At 29.5% G+C, this 18,040-nt stretch overlaps 1 protein-coding gene across 2 annotated transcripts; it reads left to right on the forward strand.

Annotated features, from left to right (window-relative positions):
* The first annotated feature begins 109 nt into the window (after positions 1-109).
* LOC141458243 (uncharacterized) lies at positions 110-14,263 on the forward strand. Of its 2 annotated transcripts, XM_074135971.1 has the most exons (12): positions 110-330; positions 977-1,063; positions 2,779-3,013; positions 6,114-6,292; positions 7,979-8,141; positions 9,045-9,268; positions 10,238-10,339; positions 12,279-12,391; positions 12,473-12,551; positions 12,662-12,754; positions 12,970-13,118; positions 14,032-14,263. In XM_074135971.1, the coding sequence occupies exons 1-12, from the start codon at positions 217-219 to the stop codon at positions 14,192-14,194; spliced, it is 1,701 nt and encodes a 566-aa protein (XP_073992072.1). In that variant the 5' UTR covers positions 110-216; the 3' UTR covers positions 14,195-14,263. The 2 variants fall into 2 exon arrangements, with proteins under 2 accessions (XP_073992072.1, XP_073992073.1); XM_074135972.1 differs by lacking the exon at positions 10,238-10,339.
* The last annotated feature ends 3,777 nt before the right edge of the window (positions 14,264-18,040 follow it).

The following is an 18,040-nucleotide window of genomic DNA, read 5'->3' on the forward strand; positions in this document are numbered from 1 at the left end:
TCGTTCTATTCACTATTATGAATTATCAACTTTATGATTACTATTACATTTAATTAATATTCTTCCGACCAACTACAGCTGTGTTTTTCTAATACTTTTGCACCATGTGTTTAACGATAAAAAAATTGGCCGCCATTAATGTTCAACATTATTTATTTTTATTTTTTCTTAATTATGTAATAGAATCACATATATGTAGAAGTGTTTGCCAATTAAATGTTTTCTGGAGAAAGTGACGATTATGATTCCATTTCAGAGGGAATCACTCCCAATGAAGATTTCGATGAAATTCCAACTTTTGACAGCGAAGATGAAGCTTCAAAGTTAGAAGTAATTTTTTAAAATTAATACTTAGGATAGAAAGTTTGGCATTTTGAGGGGTTGTGTTTCCCACATTTTTGTAAAAGATACGATATCGTAGACTATCTGTAAAAGCACGAGAAAATGTGCAGTTCAGATCACAAGCATTTTTTTTCTAGCGGCATTGTTAGCCCCTTAATTCTATTTTCTCAGTACGTTAAATTCCGGCCAAATAACCGTAATCATTGTCAAGTTAGCGGAATTTTACTATTGCCCTAATTATTGAAAGTTACGGTTAAGTAAATTTTTCTTTAATCCTCAGGTTTTCCTAGTAAAAGATCAATTTGTGGAATAATTCTATTACCGAGTAATAACGCTTTGCGTAAATCTGAGGAGTCAAAATTCACAAATGAAGACAGATTTGGTGATGGCAGTTAGATAGATAGATAGAAAACATACTTTATTTCACAAATCAAAATTACATGAACTAATATAACATAAATGTAGAAAGCATGAATACTGACAGACATGATTGCTAATCGTCTGTCAGGAGATGGTGATGGCAGTTTTTGAGTTTACTCTAAACATTTTTTTTTTTTAGTTAGTGCTGGTTTTATTACAACAAACATTTGAGGCAATAAGATATTTGTAAATAATCTAATTTACTTTTAATCAGGAAGTAACCAGAAGGATTAAACAGTTAGCTGCACACAATCCATACTTCCCTGATGATAGCAACGAACAATTGAAGGATAAAATTCAGGTAATGATTATGATTATTATTATAATTATGATGGTATCTAATGATTGGTATTATTAGAAAAATATTTTTAAGTACTGTTAGGACAATATTTGATCGAAAACTCCTCCGTATTTTATTAGAATAACCAAAAAGATAACACATCAATATCCTTAACTAATTATTGTTCAATATACTTATATATATTTTCAAGGACTAGTTTAAAAATAATGTGATTAACTGACTTGTGTTTCGACTTTTATGCATTCGCATTTCGTTCACATTGAGGAGATATTTACTCAAATCAGATCTGTAAACGCGTAGCTCAAGTCTTTAAAGATTGCTTAATCTTTGCCAGTGTTAATGTTTTAAGAATTTTGAGCAATTTACTGCATTTCTATTAAAACAATTTCCTTCAGGATCAAACTGAATAAAACTCTTCAAAATGAAATAGACATTTTATTTTTAGTATTTTTTTTTTAATTAAAAGAAAAAATAGTAAATAAAATGCGTAATAAAGTAAAATTTTGCTTCATACGAAGTACAAATGAATACCGTTTCAAAGAATCCGTCCATTTAGGACATCAATATAAAGGTGTACGTGAACATATCGGACTCCTCTGACGGCTTTGACCCTGTAGCCAGTCTTTATAGTTTATCTTTCTTTGTAAAAAGTTGTAGTTTCAGTTTGTACATATATAAAATAAAGACAATAATAATAAATAAGTAAAATTAAACGCCTTAAAAGTTGAAATCTACATCATCTCTTGATGAAATTGCGCGATATTAAGCACGTCTCTAATGAAATTAGCAGTCATTGATGTAATTATTTCTTTTAAACTCCAGGCAGTTTAAAAAATAAGTTCTGTTTCTTCAGATTCAAAGTTTTATCCGATCTTGCTGTCCATCACGGCTTTATGGACCTAACAGCAATTCTTCTGGGCTCCATACTCCATTAAGTGTTCTGAACAGTTCTGTTTGTTCATTCCTGATGAGTAACCCAACCCACTTGTACTTACCATGTGGTACACGATGCCTTTTGTTTATCTTCCGAAATGTACTGAGAATTCATTTTAAATTAAACGCATCTCCGCCGCGAATTTTACTTTGGATTGCAAAGCATGTGTTCAAATTAACGCTGCGAAATGCATGAAGACTAGGAGATCCATCAATTCTTTGATTTTTAGTTGGTCTTTTTAATTGCTCTCAATCGCAGCGTCCTTCTAATGGCGCTATATACTTAATGAATACTTAGATGGCATTAATAATCTTCAGAAACGCGCCAGTAATTCAGATGTTGTCGCGCCTTAAATACAAAAATAAATAATCTTCAGAAGTATATTCATATCCAATAGATTTAGATTAAGACATCAGTTTGGATGAAATAAAATAAGTTCTTATGATCCTTTTAAGTAACAATGAACTAACAAATAAGTGAAACAAAACAATTTAAAAAACATCCTCACGTGGCTAATAAACTGTCAGTGAACTATAAAAAATAAGATAGTTGTCTTTGCTAAAAGAAATAAAGCTTTATTAGGCAGTAGAGGGGCTACTATACGTTAATAAGTGAAGATAATCGAGCGGTCCAACTCTCTGAAACAAGAGTATAATATAGTTCACTTATTTGTTAGATAAGTTTTAATATTTTTAAATCAAAATTACCCTGTTAACTATTTTTAATCAAAATTAAATTTTTGCCGGAATTAATACAACCTTTTTTAAGCTAAATTTTGTAGACATACAAAAGTGAGAATACTCGTCTGAAAAGATGTATACAAGAACTAGAAACCCAATTGAGTTTGAAGAAAAATGTCAGTGTTCCAAAATCCATAGGAGGCATAAGCAATCAAGGTGATATTGCTACGAGCAAAGTTGTAGAATTAGCTAAAAAAGTTCGAGAACTTAATGCAAAATTGGCCAAGGCTGAAAATAGAGCTTGTAAAGCCGAAAATGAACTGATTTATTATAAAGGTAATTGCTTTTGTGCAAAATTCGGAGTAGAAAGAAAATAAAGTTAGTATAAACATGGGAGAAAAAATCGGAAGATGTCATTTCAGAATTAAAATTTGCTCTTTTAGCAATAAAATAGTTCGTCACACAGAGGCATTCGAGGACACGATTAAAAATATTTAATTCTGTCTCTTACATCAAATTTATAAAAAAGATATGCATGAAATGTCATTGCGAAATTGAATTTATTTATATAAAGTGAAGGACAAGTTAACATGTGGAACTATTAAATAGATGCCAACAATTTTGATGCAAACTTTCCATCTATTGTAAAATAGAGCGGCACGCTATGTGAGGCGTGCGCGCGCCCCTTGTTCTAGCGGTCTAAAGGGGTGGTTGTACCGTGACATCTCCGAGTGAACCAAGTCTGTGTTCCATCTGCTATCCTTTTCTCTCAGTGATACACAAATTTTATAAACAGCAACCGACTGTTTTGGATTTTCTTTAAAAAAAAAAAAAAATGATCCTCGTGTTTAGCGCTAAATACTTACCAGAAGGAAGTTTTCGTACTTTGCAAGAAAGGAATGCCTTAAGTCGAGGTAATTATATTACTAGTGGTTCTAAAATGATTATTAAACATTTCAGGCGAATATGAAATTTTTTCTATGCCTTGTGCAAAAAAAAAAAAAATGCATTTTTAAAGCATAAACTTTAAAGAAAATTATCTACATATTTTTTGTTCACATTGTATTTTGAATTTCTACTTGTAAATTCCCCCTTATCTCTTTCATGAATACTCCATTATCTTGATGGAATGAGGAGTGGTCAAAAAATAAAAAATTATGTTTCTGAAAAGTGGATAATTTTTTGAAATTATATTTTATAATCGCTCCTTGATATCTACAAAAATGCAAATTCTATGTTTTGCTCAAACGGCATTTCCAAGAAGCTCCCAATAACATTGTGATTGCAAAATACTACAAATGTAGGTAAAATGTTGAATATTTGCATATAAATTGTGCCTCACATTACCTAAATAATAGGTAAACAAAATTACACTCAAAACTCCCCAAAACCATGCAGTCGCACTTCTTAATATTGATATTTTAGCGTACAAGTTAAACTGCCTATTTTTTCTTTCAAAAACATCTTGAGAGAAGTTAGTGTGCCATGAGTTTTGTTGTAATACATTAAAAAAATATAATAATTAAATAATTTAACTTAGTAAGGTTTAACTCCCTGAACATCACCATTATAAACCAGCCGCTGAAATTTTTAAACGAGCCTATATTATTGTTCCCACTTAATGCTTTGCAGCAACTTTAAAGTTTAGTTGTAGCAACTTTAAACTTTAGAGTTGGAAAAAACATCCCATTTCATCTATAAGAGAAATCTCCAACTCTCCAAAAATACGCCAAACTAACTTTTCTTCACTTTCTTTGTTGTTCAGATTGTTTCTGAAAAATTTTATTTTTCGCCGTTAATTAATTTTATTAATTAAGGTGGCCAATTAAATCTTATTTAAGCGTAATCTTACTCTAGTACAGTCTCTCGCCTCCTCTGACATTCCTGACAATCCTCCTCGCCGACTGAATCGCCAGTGGCCCCGCGACTTCCTCGCAGTCTGAAGATGTAAAGATCATATCCTGTAGAGAGTGCTACCGCTGGGCAGTTTCTTTCCTCCTGCCTTTCATGTCTCTATACTTCAATCTCCCTATTTGCTTATAGTATAGTGTATTATACAGATTGTAAATAACAAAATAAATTTTAAAAAAAGAAAAAAAAATGTAATCTCACAGTCTTTATTATTATTTCTTCTTTAATTTGCAAGGGCCAAGCTATTATAGTTTCTTTTAATTGATTTTTTAAAGAGAAGCATTTTTACTTTTATTTTATTTTTTTTGTATATTTAAATGTGTAAGCTTTGTATCCAATCCTTGCTATTTATTATAGGATATTGCCCTTTATAAGCAAGAAATAAACAAAATAAAATAAATAACATAAAATTAGACATTCACTAACTATTTCAACTATGACAAACTTAAAAAAAAAGAATCCCGAACTTTTTAATATAGTTCTTCATAATAACAAAAAAGAAAGGAATAAGTTGACCTTATTTACAAGGCAAAAAGAATAATATGATAATAAGGTAAATCTGTGAAGCAAGAAGCTTGATGTATAGAATATTGTCTTGAGTCACGCATACTCTCTTTTCACATTGCTGGAGGTTGAGTTTTATTTTTTTATTTTGTATTTCTCTTTTAAAAGCAATTTTAAAGATCATATTTATTATTATTTTACAAGAGGAACAGCTTCATGCCATTTTTTATTTTTATTTTTTTTATAAAGAGTTTTAACAGCAATACAAGAAACCAAATTAACCCTGAACGCTTTCTTTTACTGTCATTGTTGCAGTACTGACAGACAGTTTTTTCTCTTTTCAAAGATTTTTAAAAGCCTTTAGTAGCCAACAAGGTGTCATTTTTAAATGTACTAACTGTTTCTATGACTCTGATCTTTCTTGTTACATTTGTCGAGAAAATGGTTTGGCTTAGAATATGTCTAGGGGAGCGAAATTTTATAAAAATTATTGGGTAAGGATTAGAAAAAAACTGAAACCCTCTCTGAATCTTCACCCGGGAATAATTATTTTTCTTCCGGCTTGATGAAAAATAAATTATTTTCAAAGTGAAGTATTTTATCTATGTCAGCATTTTCCAACTATTCGGGCTGAAAGCCTAGACAAGGAAGAATACGAACGTATTAAATGTCTTCATTAGTCGGGGTAGAGAGCTCCGCTAGATGTAGTCTGACTCGTAAACGTGTAAATGTAAGTTTTTGTCAATGGAAACTATTAAATTAAGTAATTCCGGAAAATCTATTAAAAGAATAATACTTACAAAAATACTACTTAGTTTGCGAAACCTAATGAAGAAACTGAATCTTAAAAACTGATACCAATTAATAATAATAAAAAAAAAAACGGTATTGCAGAACCCTATATCCTAAGAAAAAACAAGTTTGTAAGATTACTATAATGTGGGTGCGATAAAATCAGTGATAAAAATCACACTTAGGTATAATATGAAAAGTAAAATTGTTTTCTCTATTTTAAATTCAGAAAGCCCTCAGATAAAGGAATTAAAAGAAGATGATGCTGACAAAGAAAAAGAGAATCAAGGCGAGAAAGAAGAAAAACTAAAAGATCTAACTGAAAAACTAAATGGGGCCAATAAAAGATTATTTGAAACAAAGAATGAAGTACAGCAATTAAAACATGAACTGAAACTTGCTCATAAGGTAAGGCTAAAGAGTTCTCTTTAACATTACAAATTGTAAATCCATACTGTTCATCTGTGCTCCATTCGGTTAATACAAGAATCCTCAATCAAAAACGTTTTGGCATTAGTTGTAGTACTAGTTTAGCATTGCACATTATAGCATTTCTCCCTTACATAGTATCTAGAATTCCACCAAAATTTCAAATCTATGTACTATTCTCAACGATGTATTTCAATAATTCCTTAGTAGGAGTAAATTATTCACAATCAAACAAAATGAATTTTAAAAAGGATTTAATCAAGAAATTCAAAGATAATATTTGAAAAAAGTGTGTAATAAATAAATTACATGCTAAACAAAATTACATGCGAGTAATATAGATGTTTACTAGCCGAGTAATATAGATGTTTACTAGCCGAGTAATATAGATGTTTACTAGCCGAGTAATATAGATGTTTACTAGCCGAGTAATATAGATGTTTACTAGCCGAGTAATATAGATGTTTACTAGCCGAGTAATATAGATGTTTACTAGCCGAGTAATATAGATGTTTACTAGCCGAGTAATATAGATGTTTACTAGCCGAGTAATATAGATGTTTACTAGCCGAGTAATATAGATGTTTACTAGCCGAGTAATATAGATGTTTACTAGCCGAGTAATATAGATGTTTACTAGCCGAGTAATATAGATGTTTACTAGCCGAGTAATATAGATGTTTACTAGCCGAGTAATATAGATGTTTACTAGCCGAGTAATATAGATGTTTACTAGCCGAGTAATATAGATGTTTACTAGCCGAGTAATATAGATGTTTACTAGCCGAGTAATAAATATAAATAAATTAATCTATTTATTCAAATAAGTTTCCATAACTTAATTAAAAGCAAAATATCTAAAAATAAGGCCTCGATTTTCCTTTTGCCCTGGCTTAACTTTAGATCACCGTAACTTTACGTTTCAGTTGAGTAACTAGTTCTTATTAGTTCTTATTTATTATTCTATGAAGAATTATCAAAAATTGAATTGAAAATAATTGAATAAAATTATTTGAATTTCTTTTTGAAAAATGTCGCCGATAATGTTGTCCTTGATAAATAGAATATTTTTCTTGAAATGCAATTTTAGATCAGTGTGTTTCTAAGCTTTGTTCCAATTGTATGAACCTTAACAAAGAGTAGGTCGAACGAAAACATGATACCTTCAAACACGGAACAAGAAAGCCTTTTGATATTGGGTAATGGCTTGGAAATACATAAAAGAAACTTTCTATATTTAGTGTACATAATTTGCTTTGAAACAATTTCCGAACAAAGGGTGCATAAAAGCACAATGGAAGGGGCAGTGATACGTGAAACATAATTAATCTTTTCTCTTTTTTATATGCAGCCACTTTTTTTAGTCTATCAATCATTAAGGAATAATTTATTTATTTAACAAGTTTTATTTATTCGAAATTACAATTGTGCGGCGCTATAAAATAGATATAAATTTTTAAAAAAGTAAAATAATGCTAATTTTCACATCTAACTGTCAAAAGAAAATGTTCAGCGGTCCTTCAGTAAATTGAGAAGGTTCTGGGCACCAATGAGATATTAAAAGTATTTTAGCGATTAAAAAATAGTTCTTTTCCTAGTTATGTTAATATTAAATTTACTTTGATAAAAGAAAACCCTGAAAGAATTAATAAGATTCTTTTGTAGACATTGGCTAGTGAAATTGGGGATGAAAATGCAGTACAAACAGCCATGACGTCAAGCGGATGGCGGGGTAGAGCTCAGCAAATTTTGTCATTAGAACAGAAAGTTGCAGAACTAACAGAAAAATTGAAGCTTACAAATGTTGAGGCGATCGAAAAATCTATGAGTAAAAAAACAATTTATTCCACTACTATTATTTAACTTTAAAACTATAGTTAATTTAATTTGTGTTTGTTAATTACTACTTTCAAAGCATTACTTAAGAACCACAATATCATATTAATGGATACTATTGTCTAACAGTTTGAAAAAAAGTTAACCAAAATTTACGATGTTATTGAATGTAATCTGTTCTTTCCAAATTAATCTTAAATTAACAAGAAAAGGATTCCTTTTAAAATCGTTGGCTCCGTGAAACTTTTGTCAGTTTCTTGGCATTTCGAATTTCAGTTCTGTACTAGCTCGTACAAATCTAGCCCAGAAAAGATGTATTATTTTATTGAAATTCACAAAATTTTCACTTTATAGTTATCAACATGATCTTTATACCAAAAAGATCGTCTTTAATTGCTATTATTTTTCTCAAATGGTAATAATTTACAGCGTAGGTTAATGTAAATAAATTGTGAATAGTTCATGGCTGTAAATGACTTGCAATGGGTAGTGCAATTCTTTTCACGGTAAATTAAGTTCAGTGCATAAGACGGGTATATTTGCTGAACCGAATTAATCTAAATCGGCACCCTGCTTCCTTCAGCAAAATTTAGATTTACTAACCGATTATTTTTTTTTTTTTTTTGATAGTTAATAATTTACCTAAAGCTCTGAATAGTTCATCCCAACTCAATTCAAGACAATTAGAACATCTCAACAAATTTACTTATAGCGTTGGTTCTCAAATTTTAAATAAATGTATATTAATGATATATTTGTTTATAAAAAAAAAGTCTGAAAATGACAAGGTGGTTCTCAACAATTGAAATCTTTAAAATAGATTATTTTTCAGATCTGTAAGTTATTTGATTAATATTTAATAGTCTAAAACTGTGATCTATGTTTCCACTTTTAGTGAATTTAGCGAGTTCCGAACGCCAAGCAGATAAAGAGAAAATTGCAGGGCTAACAAAAGAATTAGAAGAGCTGAAAATTGAAATAGCTGATATGAAAAGTAAAAATGAAGCAGCCAAAGCGAGAATTAAAGTTCTTAGCAGTAGTTTAAGCGAGAGCAAAGGGAAATTGCAAGCTTTAACATACAAGAGCAATCAGGACGAGCAAATGATTGCTAGATTGTCAGTTAGTATTTAGTTCGTTTACTATTAGAAATAATTTTTATTCTTGTCCTGAAACTTTATTGTGAAATTTAAATGCACGATTATGGTAAATTAGCTACACATTTAAAAAAAAATAATACAGTTTTAAGATTTGAATATTTCTGTTCATTATAATTTTTGCACATAAATTTTTACAATGATGAATCCTAGTGGTTTTAATTTTGCTTTGCCTGCAAATCTGTGCATGAAAATGCTTGTATTTTAAGTTAAATTACCAATGCATCATACATTCTTTCTTAATATGACCTTTTATGAACTTTAATCCTGAAGTATTATTTCCGCAGCATTACAGTGCTTTGTGACTTCCCTATTCTTCAATTTTTTTTATTTTTAACCAAAAAATTGTTTGCTGTTTAGTGATAGCAATTGCATGCTTGGAAAAGCAGAATGCTTCTCACTTTATCCATCTTCTCCATTTACTAGAAAGCTTCACGATACTTCTCTGAGTAAAACTATTGAGTTTTCCTTCTCCTATTAACTTATTTTGAACTCCTTTTCGGGCCACGTGGGGTAAAATAGTGACTGACTATCCGAACATATTCTCGGCTCTTTACAATTCTCCTGCTACTCCTGTAAGAAACAGCAACCTTTAATGGGTCCAATAATTTCAGTCCAGAAAACTGTTGAACTCTTAAGATATCTCATTGTTGAAACCCTGTAATAAGCACCAGCTTCAGACAGCCAAGATTTCGAGGATTAATATGGAATTTCATTACAAGTTCGAGAGGAAAAAAGTATAAAATTCCCCTCGTAATGTTTCTTTGTATTTTAAATAAATACTTATATTACTACTAATGTTTTAGTGTGCTAAAAAATGCATTGAAACATTGTTCAGGAAATGTAGGCAAATAATGAATTTAAAATTGGTTTAATGTATTACAAATAGAAAATTAAATTTTTATTAGTAGTATTGTTAATTTTTTTTTGGTAGAATCAGTTCAGCGACTTGTCAGAAAGACAGAAAATTAGAGAAGAAGCACTTAGCAAAAAAAATAAAGATAAAATTAATGAACTTGAAGTAGAATTGAATCAGGTGAGTTTAATTCTACCTACCATTTATTATTTCGAGATTATAGTTTAAAAAAAAAATATATACCTATACATATATACAAAAAAATTTAAATGTACAAATAGTTTGAAAATCGTGGAGTTGCCAGTGCTACATTTTTTTATTTTGTTAAAATTGTTTACTCAAATAAAAATAATAATAACATTTGACGAAATATATATTAGATTTCGTTCCTTGTTTTTTAAATAGATTTAAAGTAGTTTTCTACTTGAACTAATAAATATCTGAACGTGTCCTTACCATTAGTAAAGCTATATTATATATTGTATGTATGAAAGCGAACTATGGTAATCGTCATTTTGTTTTTGTTTTTTGCTAGCCTTAGGCATTAGCACTGTAGCTAAGCCATAGCATTTAGCTAAGTAGCTGTTATGTGAGCAGCCTTCATTTCTAAATTTGTACCCTGTGTTGAGGACTTCACCTAATACAACTGAGTATAGAACTGTTATTGATCTAACTATTGTTACTCTTTACGAGTTTAAGTGTGAATTACCTTGCATGTGTTACTTGTTGTTCCTTTTTTTATGTTAATATGTACAGATAAAGGAAGATATAAACTAAAGTTTTTTTGCACCATCATTTACCAAATTTATTAGCTTGCTGTAGATAATGATGATTTACAATTTTTTATTTTTATGTTATTAATACTTTTTCTAATTGTTTATCCATGATTATTTTTTTTAATATTGAAGGAGGACATTTTATAATGTTAAAAAAAGAAACTGCATGTATTTGGATCCAGATCAAAACAACAGGATTCTGTGCAACGGAGTTTATTCAACCAAACAACTCACAACTCAGAACTCGCAACTCGTTTCACATTTATCTGCTTCTCCGGATCCAAAACCAAAAAACCAGATACCAAACTAATTACAAAACTGAATACTAAATAAATCTTCTTAACCCACCAATCACATGTTAGTTGTTCTAAAATAGAACCCATATGTTCAATACTTATTCTAAAATAGCAACCCATGTGTTACGCACTAACACTGCAAACGCGGAAAGCAGTAAAAATAAAAGCAAAACAAAACTTTACCTAGTTTCCTTCTCTTAAAAAACTTCAATTGGAATAATTTCTTCTATAAGTATTTAGAAGCGTATCCAACATAGAAACAAAGACTCCCAATTATCAAGAATAATGATTAATTATTCTGAAACTAAGGGGGCAAAACTTTGAAATCAAAATTCTTGTTTCTGAATTAACGCTTACTGTCGTTAGTGTATAATTTCTAGGTTATGTTTTGTAAACTATTTATTTTTGGAGAATTTATCTGACTCCTGAACATCCAGGAAGAATCATTTAGTATCTTTTGAGCACCCTTGTGCTAAAATTAAGATCTTCACTAGTATTAATTTTTACCAGTATCCCTTTATCTCACATATACTAAGAACTTTAATATTATTTATTTTCAATAAAAATGTACACGCTATTTTTACAAATTATGCCCTTTCACTGCCTTTCTGCTTACCTGGTTTCTTGTTTTTAGCCCAATAATCAATTAGTCGTTTCATTTTATCAGTATCATTTTTAAACTCTTGATTCGAATGGACTGGTACAATGTTTTTCTTGATAATATTGAAAAAACTCTTGCTTTCTGTTATTTATGCGCACGGTTTATTATGAATGGCTTTTCAGATAAATAGATTAAACTGTGTAGTGACGATGGGACTTCTTGTCTTGGTCTAAACTCTACAAAAAGTTCAGAAAGTTTTTTTTATTTTAGCTTGAACTCACTCAGTATATCGAACTCAGATGGGTTGTCATGTAAAAATAGTATACGTATATTATTTTGAAATTATACTGTCAATACATACAAAAGTTTACAAGTTCATTGTAAACATTTCAACATGAGTTAGAAATTTTAGACATAAATAGATCATTTTTCCTTTTTTTCATTAGGAAAAAGTTAAAACTCAACAATTGAAGGAAATTATTGATGAAAGAGAATCAAGAATAACTAAATTAGAAGAAAGAAGTACAGATCAGAAAAGCTCTTATAATTATTCAGTCATGTAATTTAATAATTATTAATTTAAATCTACTGATTAAGGCGTCGATTATTGTAAATTTAAAAAGATTGTTTAACTGTACAGGAATGGAAATTGTGAATTACCAGATGTGCGATCAGTATCGAGAGCAAGTTCATTCGACAGGCAGTCTTCCATTTCATCCGTAAGTAAAATTCTAGCATTTTCGCAGTGTTAAATGTAATTATAAGATTAGATAAAATTTTGCATCCATTTAAACAACTAATTATTACAAATAATTTTGTTTGTTTTAAGACATCAGAAACAGAAAGGATGAGGCTTTTGGAATTAGTGACTGTACTAAACAGGCGGATTGAAGAAGAGAGAAGAAATTTGGACAAATCTCAAGTAATTGTTAATTATTTTGATTGAAAATAAATAATGATAGTAATAAATAATGTAAGTAAAACAGAAATAATTTTATATAAAGTATTCATCTTAGATCCTCATATTGCCTATTAAAGTATATTATTCTTTTAGTTGTGTAAACAATTACAACAGTAAGTTATTTGCATTAACTGTAACTGCCATAAAATTGTATTAAATTGTTTACTCAATTTCAGGACGATTTAAGAAAAGAGAGGCACAAAGGGGCTAAATTGGAAACAAAATTGGCTAAATTAGAACTTGGCAAAGTCGGTGCTTTAAAAGGTTACCAAAAACCAAATAACAGACCTTTCACCCAAGCAGAATATGAAGCCATGAAAGACAAGTTAGTTTCCTTTAAATTTCATTTTTGAAGAATATTCTTTGGTGTATGGGGGCACCTTCCATTTTCTGACTCTATTTTTATTTTCTTATTAATTTGATGTAGAGAATTTGACTTTCACTTGTTATGCTTCTGTTCAGTACTTCGTCAGCAAGTCGCCTATGGTGCAGGTTGAAAATTCAAAATCACTCAGAAGGAAAATCAACGATATTGTCTTGTACAGCGGACTTAACCATATTTTTGACACGAATTTATTTTTATTTTGCGATAATAAGCATTTTTTTTTTTATTTTCTCATATAGCTTGCCTACTTCTTTAAAGATTCCCTCTTTTCTTTTCCTGAAAAGAATGTACGATATGCTTCTTAAGGGGAAACTTGACTCTTGAACAACAGCTAGTTCTCATCTATTTTGGTTGATGCGTTAGTAATTAAATGCGCTGAAGTGAAACTAGAGAAAAGAATTTTGTGAGACAGTCTGGTCCCATTAAAGCTAAAGCTATAATTATCGTATGAATTAATTTCTTCTGAGAAGAAAATCAAACAAGCTTCACATAGAACCACTTTTGCACTGAAGAGCTGATTAAAAAGATCTATTAAAATTACTTTGCCATTATTATTTTGTATCAGAATAGATTAGCCCAAACATGGTAGGATTTAATTTAACGATTTTAATTTAATCTAAAGTTATTTGCATTGGTTCAAAATGGTTATTATGTATAATATCTGACTAATTTCTACTTCTAACTAAAAAGCAATGGTTCTGATCACCCAAAAAACTCTGTTTAGCATTTAAGAAGTTTATAAAAGTTGTTTCAGTAAGTGATTTGCTCTAATTTCACGAGCATTCTTCTAAATTTAGAATATAATCTATATCTTTTTTTTTTTTTTAAATTGAATTCATAATCTGCATTTTAGGTGTGAATTGCTGGAAGAAAAATGTCTAGCTTTAGAATCCCGTGTAGAAACTCTCCGCCAAGAGAAGGAAGAAGAGACAAGATTGTATCAACATTTAATAGAAGATGTCAAGTTATCATACAGAGACCAAACAAAAGGATTGAAAACTCCTCCTTTACCATGACCTTTGCCTTTGTCCTTACCGCCAGTGATATTACCACCAATTACATTAAAATATATTTGATGTAAATTAGTTATGTGTTTTTTAAAAGCAAAAAAGAAAACAGGTTTTACATACCCTTGTGCTTTAAATAAAGTCTTCCTGGGTATTATAGTTATATGGTCTAGAAAATTAAATAACTATTTTGAAAACTTGGAATCATTTGTTTTGTTGTACTAAAACAATCTAAGTATACACTATCGATATCTTTTATGAATTTGTTTATAATATTTGGAGATAGCAATAATTTATCAATGAATTGAGACTGAATGAATTCAGCTCTCTTTTATAATATAGAATAAAGCCATTTCAAATTGCTAGTTATTTAGAATCATCCTATTCTATCAAATACTGCTAAAAATTTTGTAAAATTTTTCAGGAAATTTCATTTCTAAAAATAGAATCTTAATGTTTTTGTGCAATTCAGACTTTTTTCATTATTTTTTAATAAATCGTTTGTGCGCAGCCAAACGTAATTAATTTAGGTAATTGAATAGTTTATAGACCTACAAACTGCATTCTTTTTTTAATCAAAATTTATACTTCATAGTAAATCTCTCTTTGCATTCACTTAAGTAAAATATACCTAATTAGTCATAGAATTTTGTATTAAGATGGAATTTTTCTGACACTTATGTGAATTAACGCCAAATTGAAAAATAATAATAATAATAATGCATTTTCCTATTTCAATACGAAACTTTTAAACAAAATTTTATGTTAGGAAAATCAATCTGTCTGTAATGAATCAAATTTTCAGTGACTACAAAATAGCAGTAAACAGTTTGAATTGTAATTAGTCAGAATTAATTTTACTTTATTAATGAGTTGATAAATATGAAATGAATCTTTATGTTAGTATCTTATCTATACTTCCTGATATTTAATTATTCAAGTAGGTAAGTATTGACTTCAATTCTCAGATACTGGGGATGAGAATTTGATAAAAGATAAACAAACAAACAAAGCTAATAGACCTTCTTTAAGTGCAGTGATAAGTATAATTTAGGTTATTAACATTAGTAATTAAGTAATTGAATTAATTACTTTTATATATATATATAAAAAATTATATTTATATATATATATATATATATATATATATATTGGGCGCCACGATAGCCGAGCGTTTAGAGGCAAAGATAAGCTGTATTACTTTACACAGAAATATAAATAAATAAATATATATAGAGGTATATTATATATCTAATATACTAACTTTCTCAGTAAACTGCATATGTTCTCTCGTGACGGACATCAGAACATCTCCTGACTTAGGCTACCGGGGTTTTCTACACATTTAATCGCGTCCCAATTGAGCAAAGCTCGGTCATATAAATAAATTAATAATTGTAATGTTTTATGTACGTCCTCTAGCATGGGATTTGGAACCTGAAAGCGTATTTGACGAAACACCTTCCAGACGTATTGTACCATGCAGCCCTGATGAAGACTAGTCCCTGTTCGAAAGCTTGACAAAAATAAAAAAAAATTATGTCTAAAATTGGCAATATTCTTCCATCCTTTTTGATTAATGAATTAATAGCCTAAGTTTACATTACTCCAACAAGGCCCGGAGGCGATTCGAGCAATCAAAGCCCCTTTGTTGGTAACCTAAATTTTGTCCAGTTTACAGAATACTGACAGCAGATCGACTCATGTTTCTAAACAGATCTAGGATGGTTAAGCCATTTACTCTTATATTCCATCTGGAATACCGTCAGTATTGAGTGTAATCTATGCTACACTTAATTTTTTTGTAACGTATTATCGAAAAACTTTTATTTCTTCATAAAATTCAGTGGTGTTGACTCCTGGGTCAAAGTAAAAAAAAAAAAGTAGCAATAGACAGTCAAAGTTGAATTAATAAACGATTTCTGAAACTTTTTCCTACAAGTTTCTTGTTAAACTATAATTTACCATTATTATAATAGCCATAATTGTAATGACAGGACAATTATACGCTACTATTGTTAAGTAGTTTTGTTTTACTCATGTAATTAGATAATGGAACTCTAATCTATTAAAAGTTGACCCTTTTCTGCCATTCATTTTTCATTTGTTCGAGATAATGACTAGTTTTCTTACAGAAAAAATAATTTTTATTCATAGAAACAAATGAACAAAATTTTTTAGTATATCTACAATAGTTTAAACTTGATTTGAATAAACTAAATTTTGCTCACTCTTTCCGCAATATGTGTTTTAAAAAAACTAATTAAATAAGTCGGCTGGTTGTGATAAAATTGGTGGGGAAACGAAAATAAATGTGATGATAATACCTTTAGTGTGTTCATGTATAAATTGAACTTGCCCGTTCAAGTGTCAAAATTCAAAATGAAATTCCTGTATATTTTATTTATTTTATGCCTCTTAGATAGAGATTCTTTAGGAAGCATTTTTGATCCAGACAACAGTCCAATGTGCATTCCTGCTGGTGAAAAGGTAGATATCTTTAATTATTAATTTTATTTGCGACAAAGAATATTATATAATGAAAATGTGGTTAGGACCATAGTGTTGGATAATAGCTTTGTTTTTACCCTACGAAGCACGCATGTTTATTACAACCCAGTGTAAATTATCAGTTCAGTGTAGAGAATACGACTTCAATTATGGTAAAGTCACTTATGTTATAATACTTCAAGAGTCATCGCATATCAAACTGATTATTCTACTTTTTATGATGGACATAATAACATTCGTGCTACAACGGATAAAATCAAAGATAATAATAATTTATAACATAATAAAATAATGCATACAAAAGTATAGTATTTCTACACATTCTACGGCATAGTTAAAGATAATATTATATATTTCTTAAAATTTAAATCTTCTTTAATCTTAATACATTCAATAAGTACTAGATTCAAGGAACTTTTTATTGAAACTAATTCTAAAATCTCTCAATCCCGCACAATAGATTACTTCAAAATTGGGATTCTAGCAATGAATTGACAGCAACTTATGTTGTAAGCACATTACATTTAGCACTTAAATGAAACATGGTGTATTTCAAATTCAATACTTTTTATTTAAACTTTATTTTGATGTTTACGATTGCCATCAAATCGGAAACAATTGCTAACAAATGAAAATACATTACAGAACTTCTTAAAGCAACACAGGTCAGACAGAACCTAAAATTTATCATTTACCTCCTTATACAAAAGTCTCGTAGAGGCTGTGATCTTAGAGTATTCTTTTATTAACAGAGCTATCTTAGCTCACCAATCTTACAAAGACATGTTCCTCTATAACCCTTTAACCATCCTTTCATACATATCAACCTACTCATTCTGTACCGAACCAGTGTCAGAAACATGACAGAAACTTTGAAAGTTAAATCACACTCTTTAAAAATGGTACTTGAATTTTCAGGAATCAGGAAAATTTAGACTAGAAATAAGAAATTACTATTTCTAAAAGATTCATAGATTTTTTTAGATCACTTTTTATTTCTAAATAAGCTTTGTCCAAAAAAACTATTTATGTGAAATAAGATACCTGATCGAGAAGACATTTGATAGGAAGGTCTGGACTGATGTTTCAATTAAACTGATCTGCTAGAATTTGGAGATTACACCCGGATTTGGAAATTTGAATGAGAGAATGATTGCAAAATGAGATTTGCAATACAATCCAATTTCATTTGTGATCTTAAGTATTTAAGTACGCATTTAGAGAACTGAGATTAACTTAAGCACTTATGTGCTTTAATCTAATATCAAAGTTCACTCTATTAAGATGCGCGCATTTTGTAATGAAGTTTAGTGAAATTATAGAGCTGTTCTGAGGAAATCTTTA

This window comes from Rhodnius prolixus, unplaced genomic scaffold (assembly GCF_049639745.1).
Source record: "Rhodnius prolixus isolate KJV_2025 unplaced genomic scaffold, Rpr scaffold_5, whole genome shotgun sequence".
NCBI classification, from domain to species: domain Eukaryota; kingdom Metazoa; phylum Arthropoda; class Insecta; order Hemiptera; family Reduviidae; genus Rhodnius; species Rhodnius prolixus.

Bases quoted from the DNA above. Each gene is read 5' to 3' on its own strand.
- LOC141458243 (XM_074135971.1), top strand. From the start codon at position 217: ATGTTTTCTGGAGAAAGTGACGATTATGATTCCATTTCAGAGGGAATC. The intron at 6,293-7,978 runs GTAAGGCTAAAG...ATTCTTTTGTAG, and splicing joins AACTGAAACTTGCTCATAAG to ACATTGGCTAGTGAAATTGG. The intron at 12,552-12,661 runs GTAAGTAAAATT...GTTTGTTTTAAG, and splicing joins GGCAGTCTTCCATTTCATCC to ACATCAGAAACAGAAAGGAT.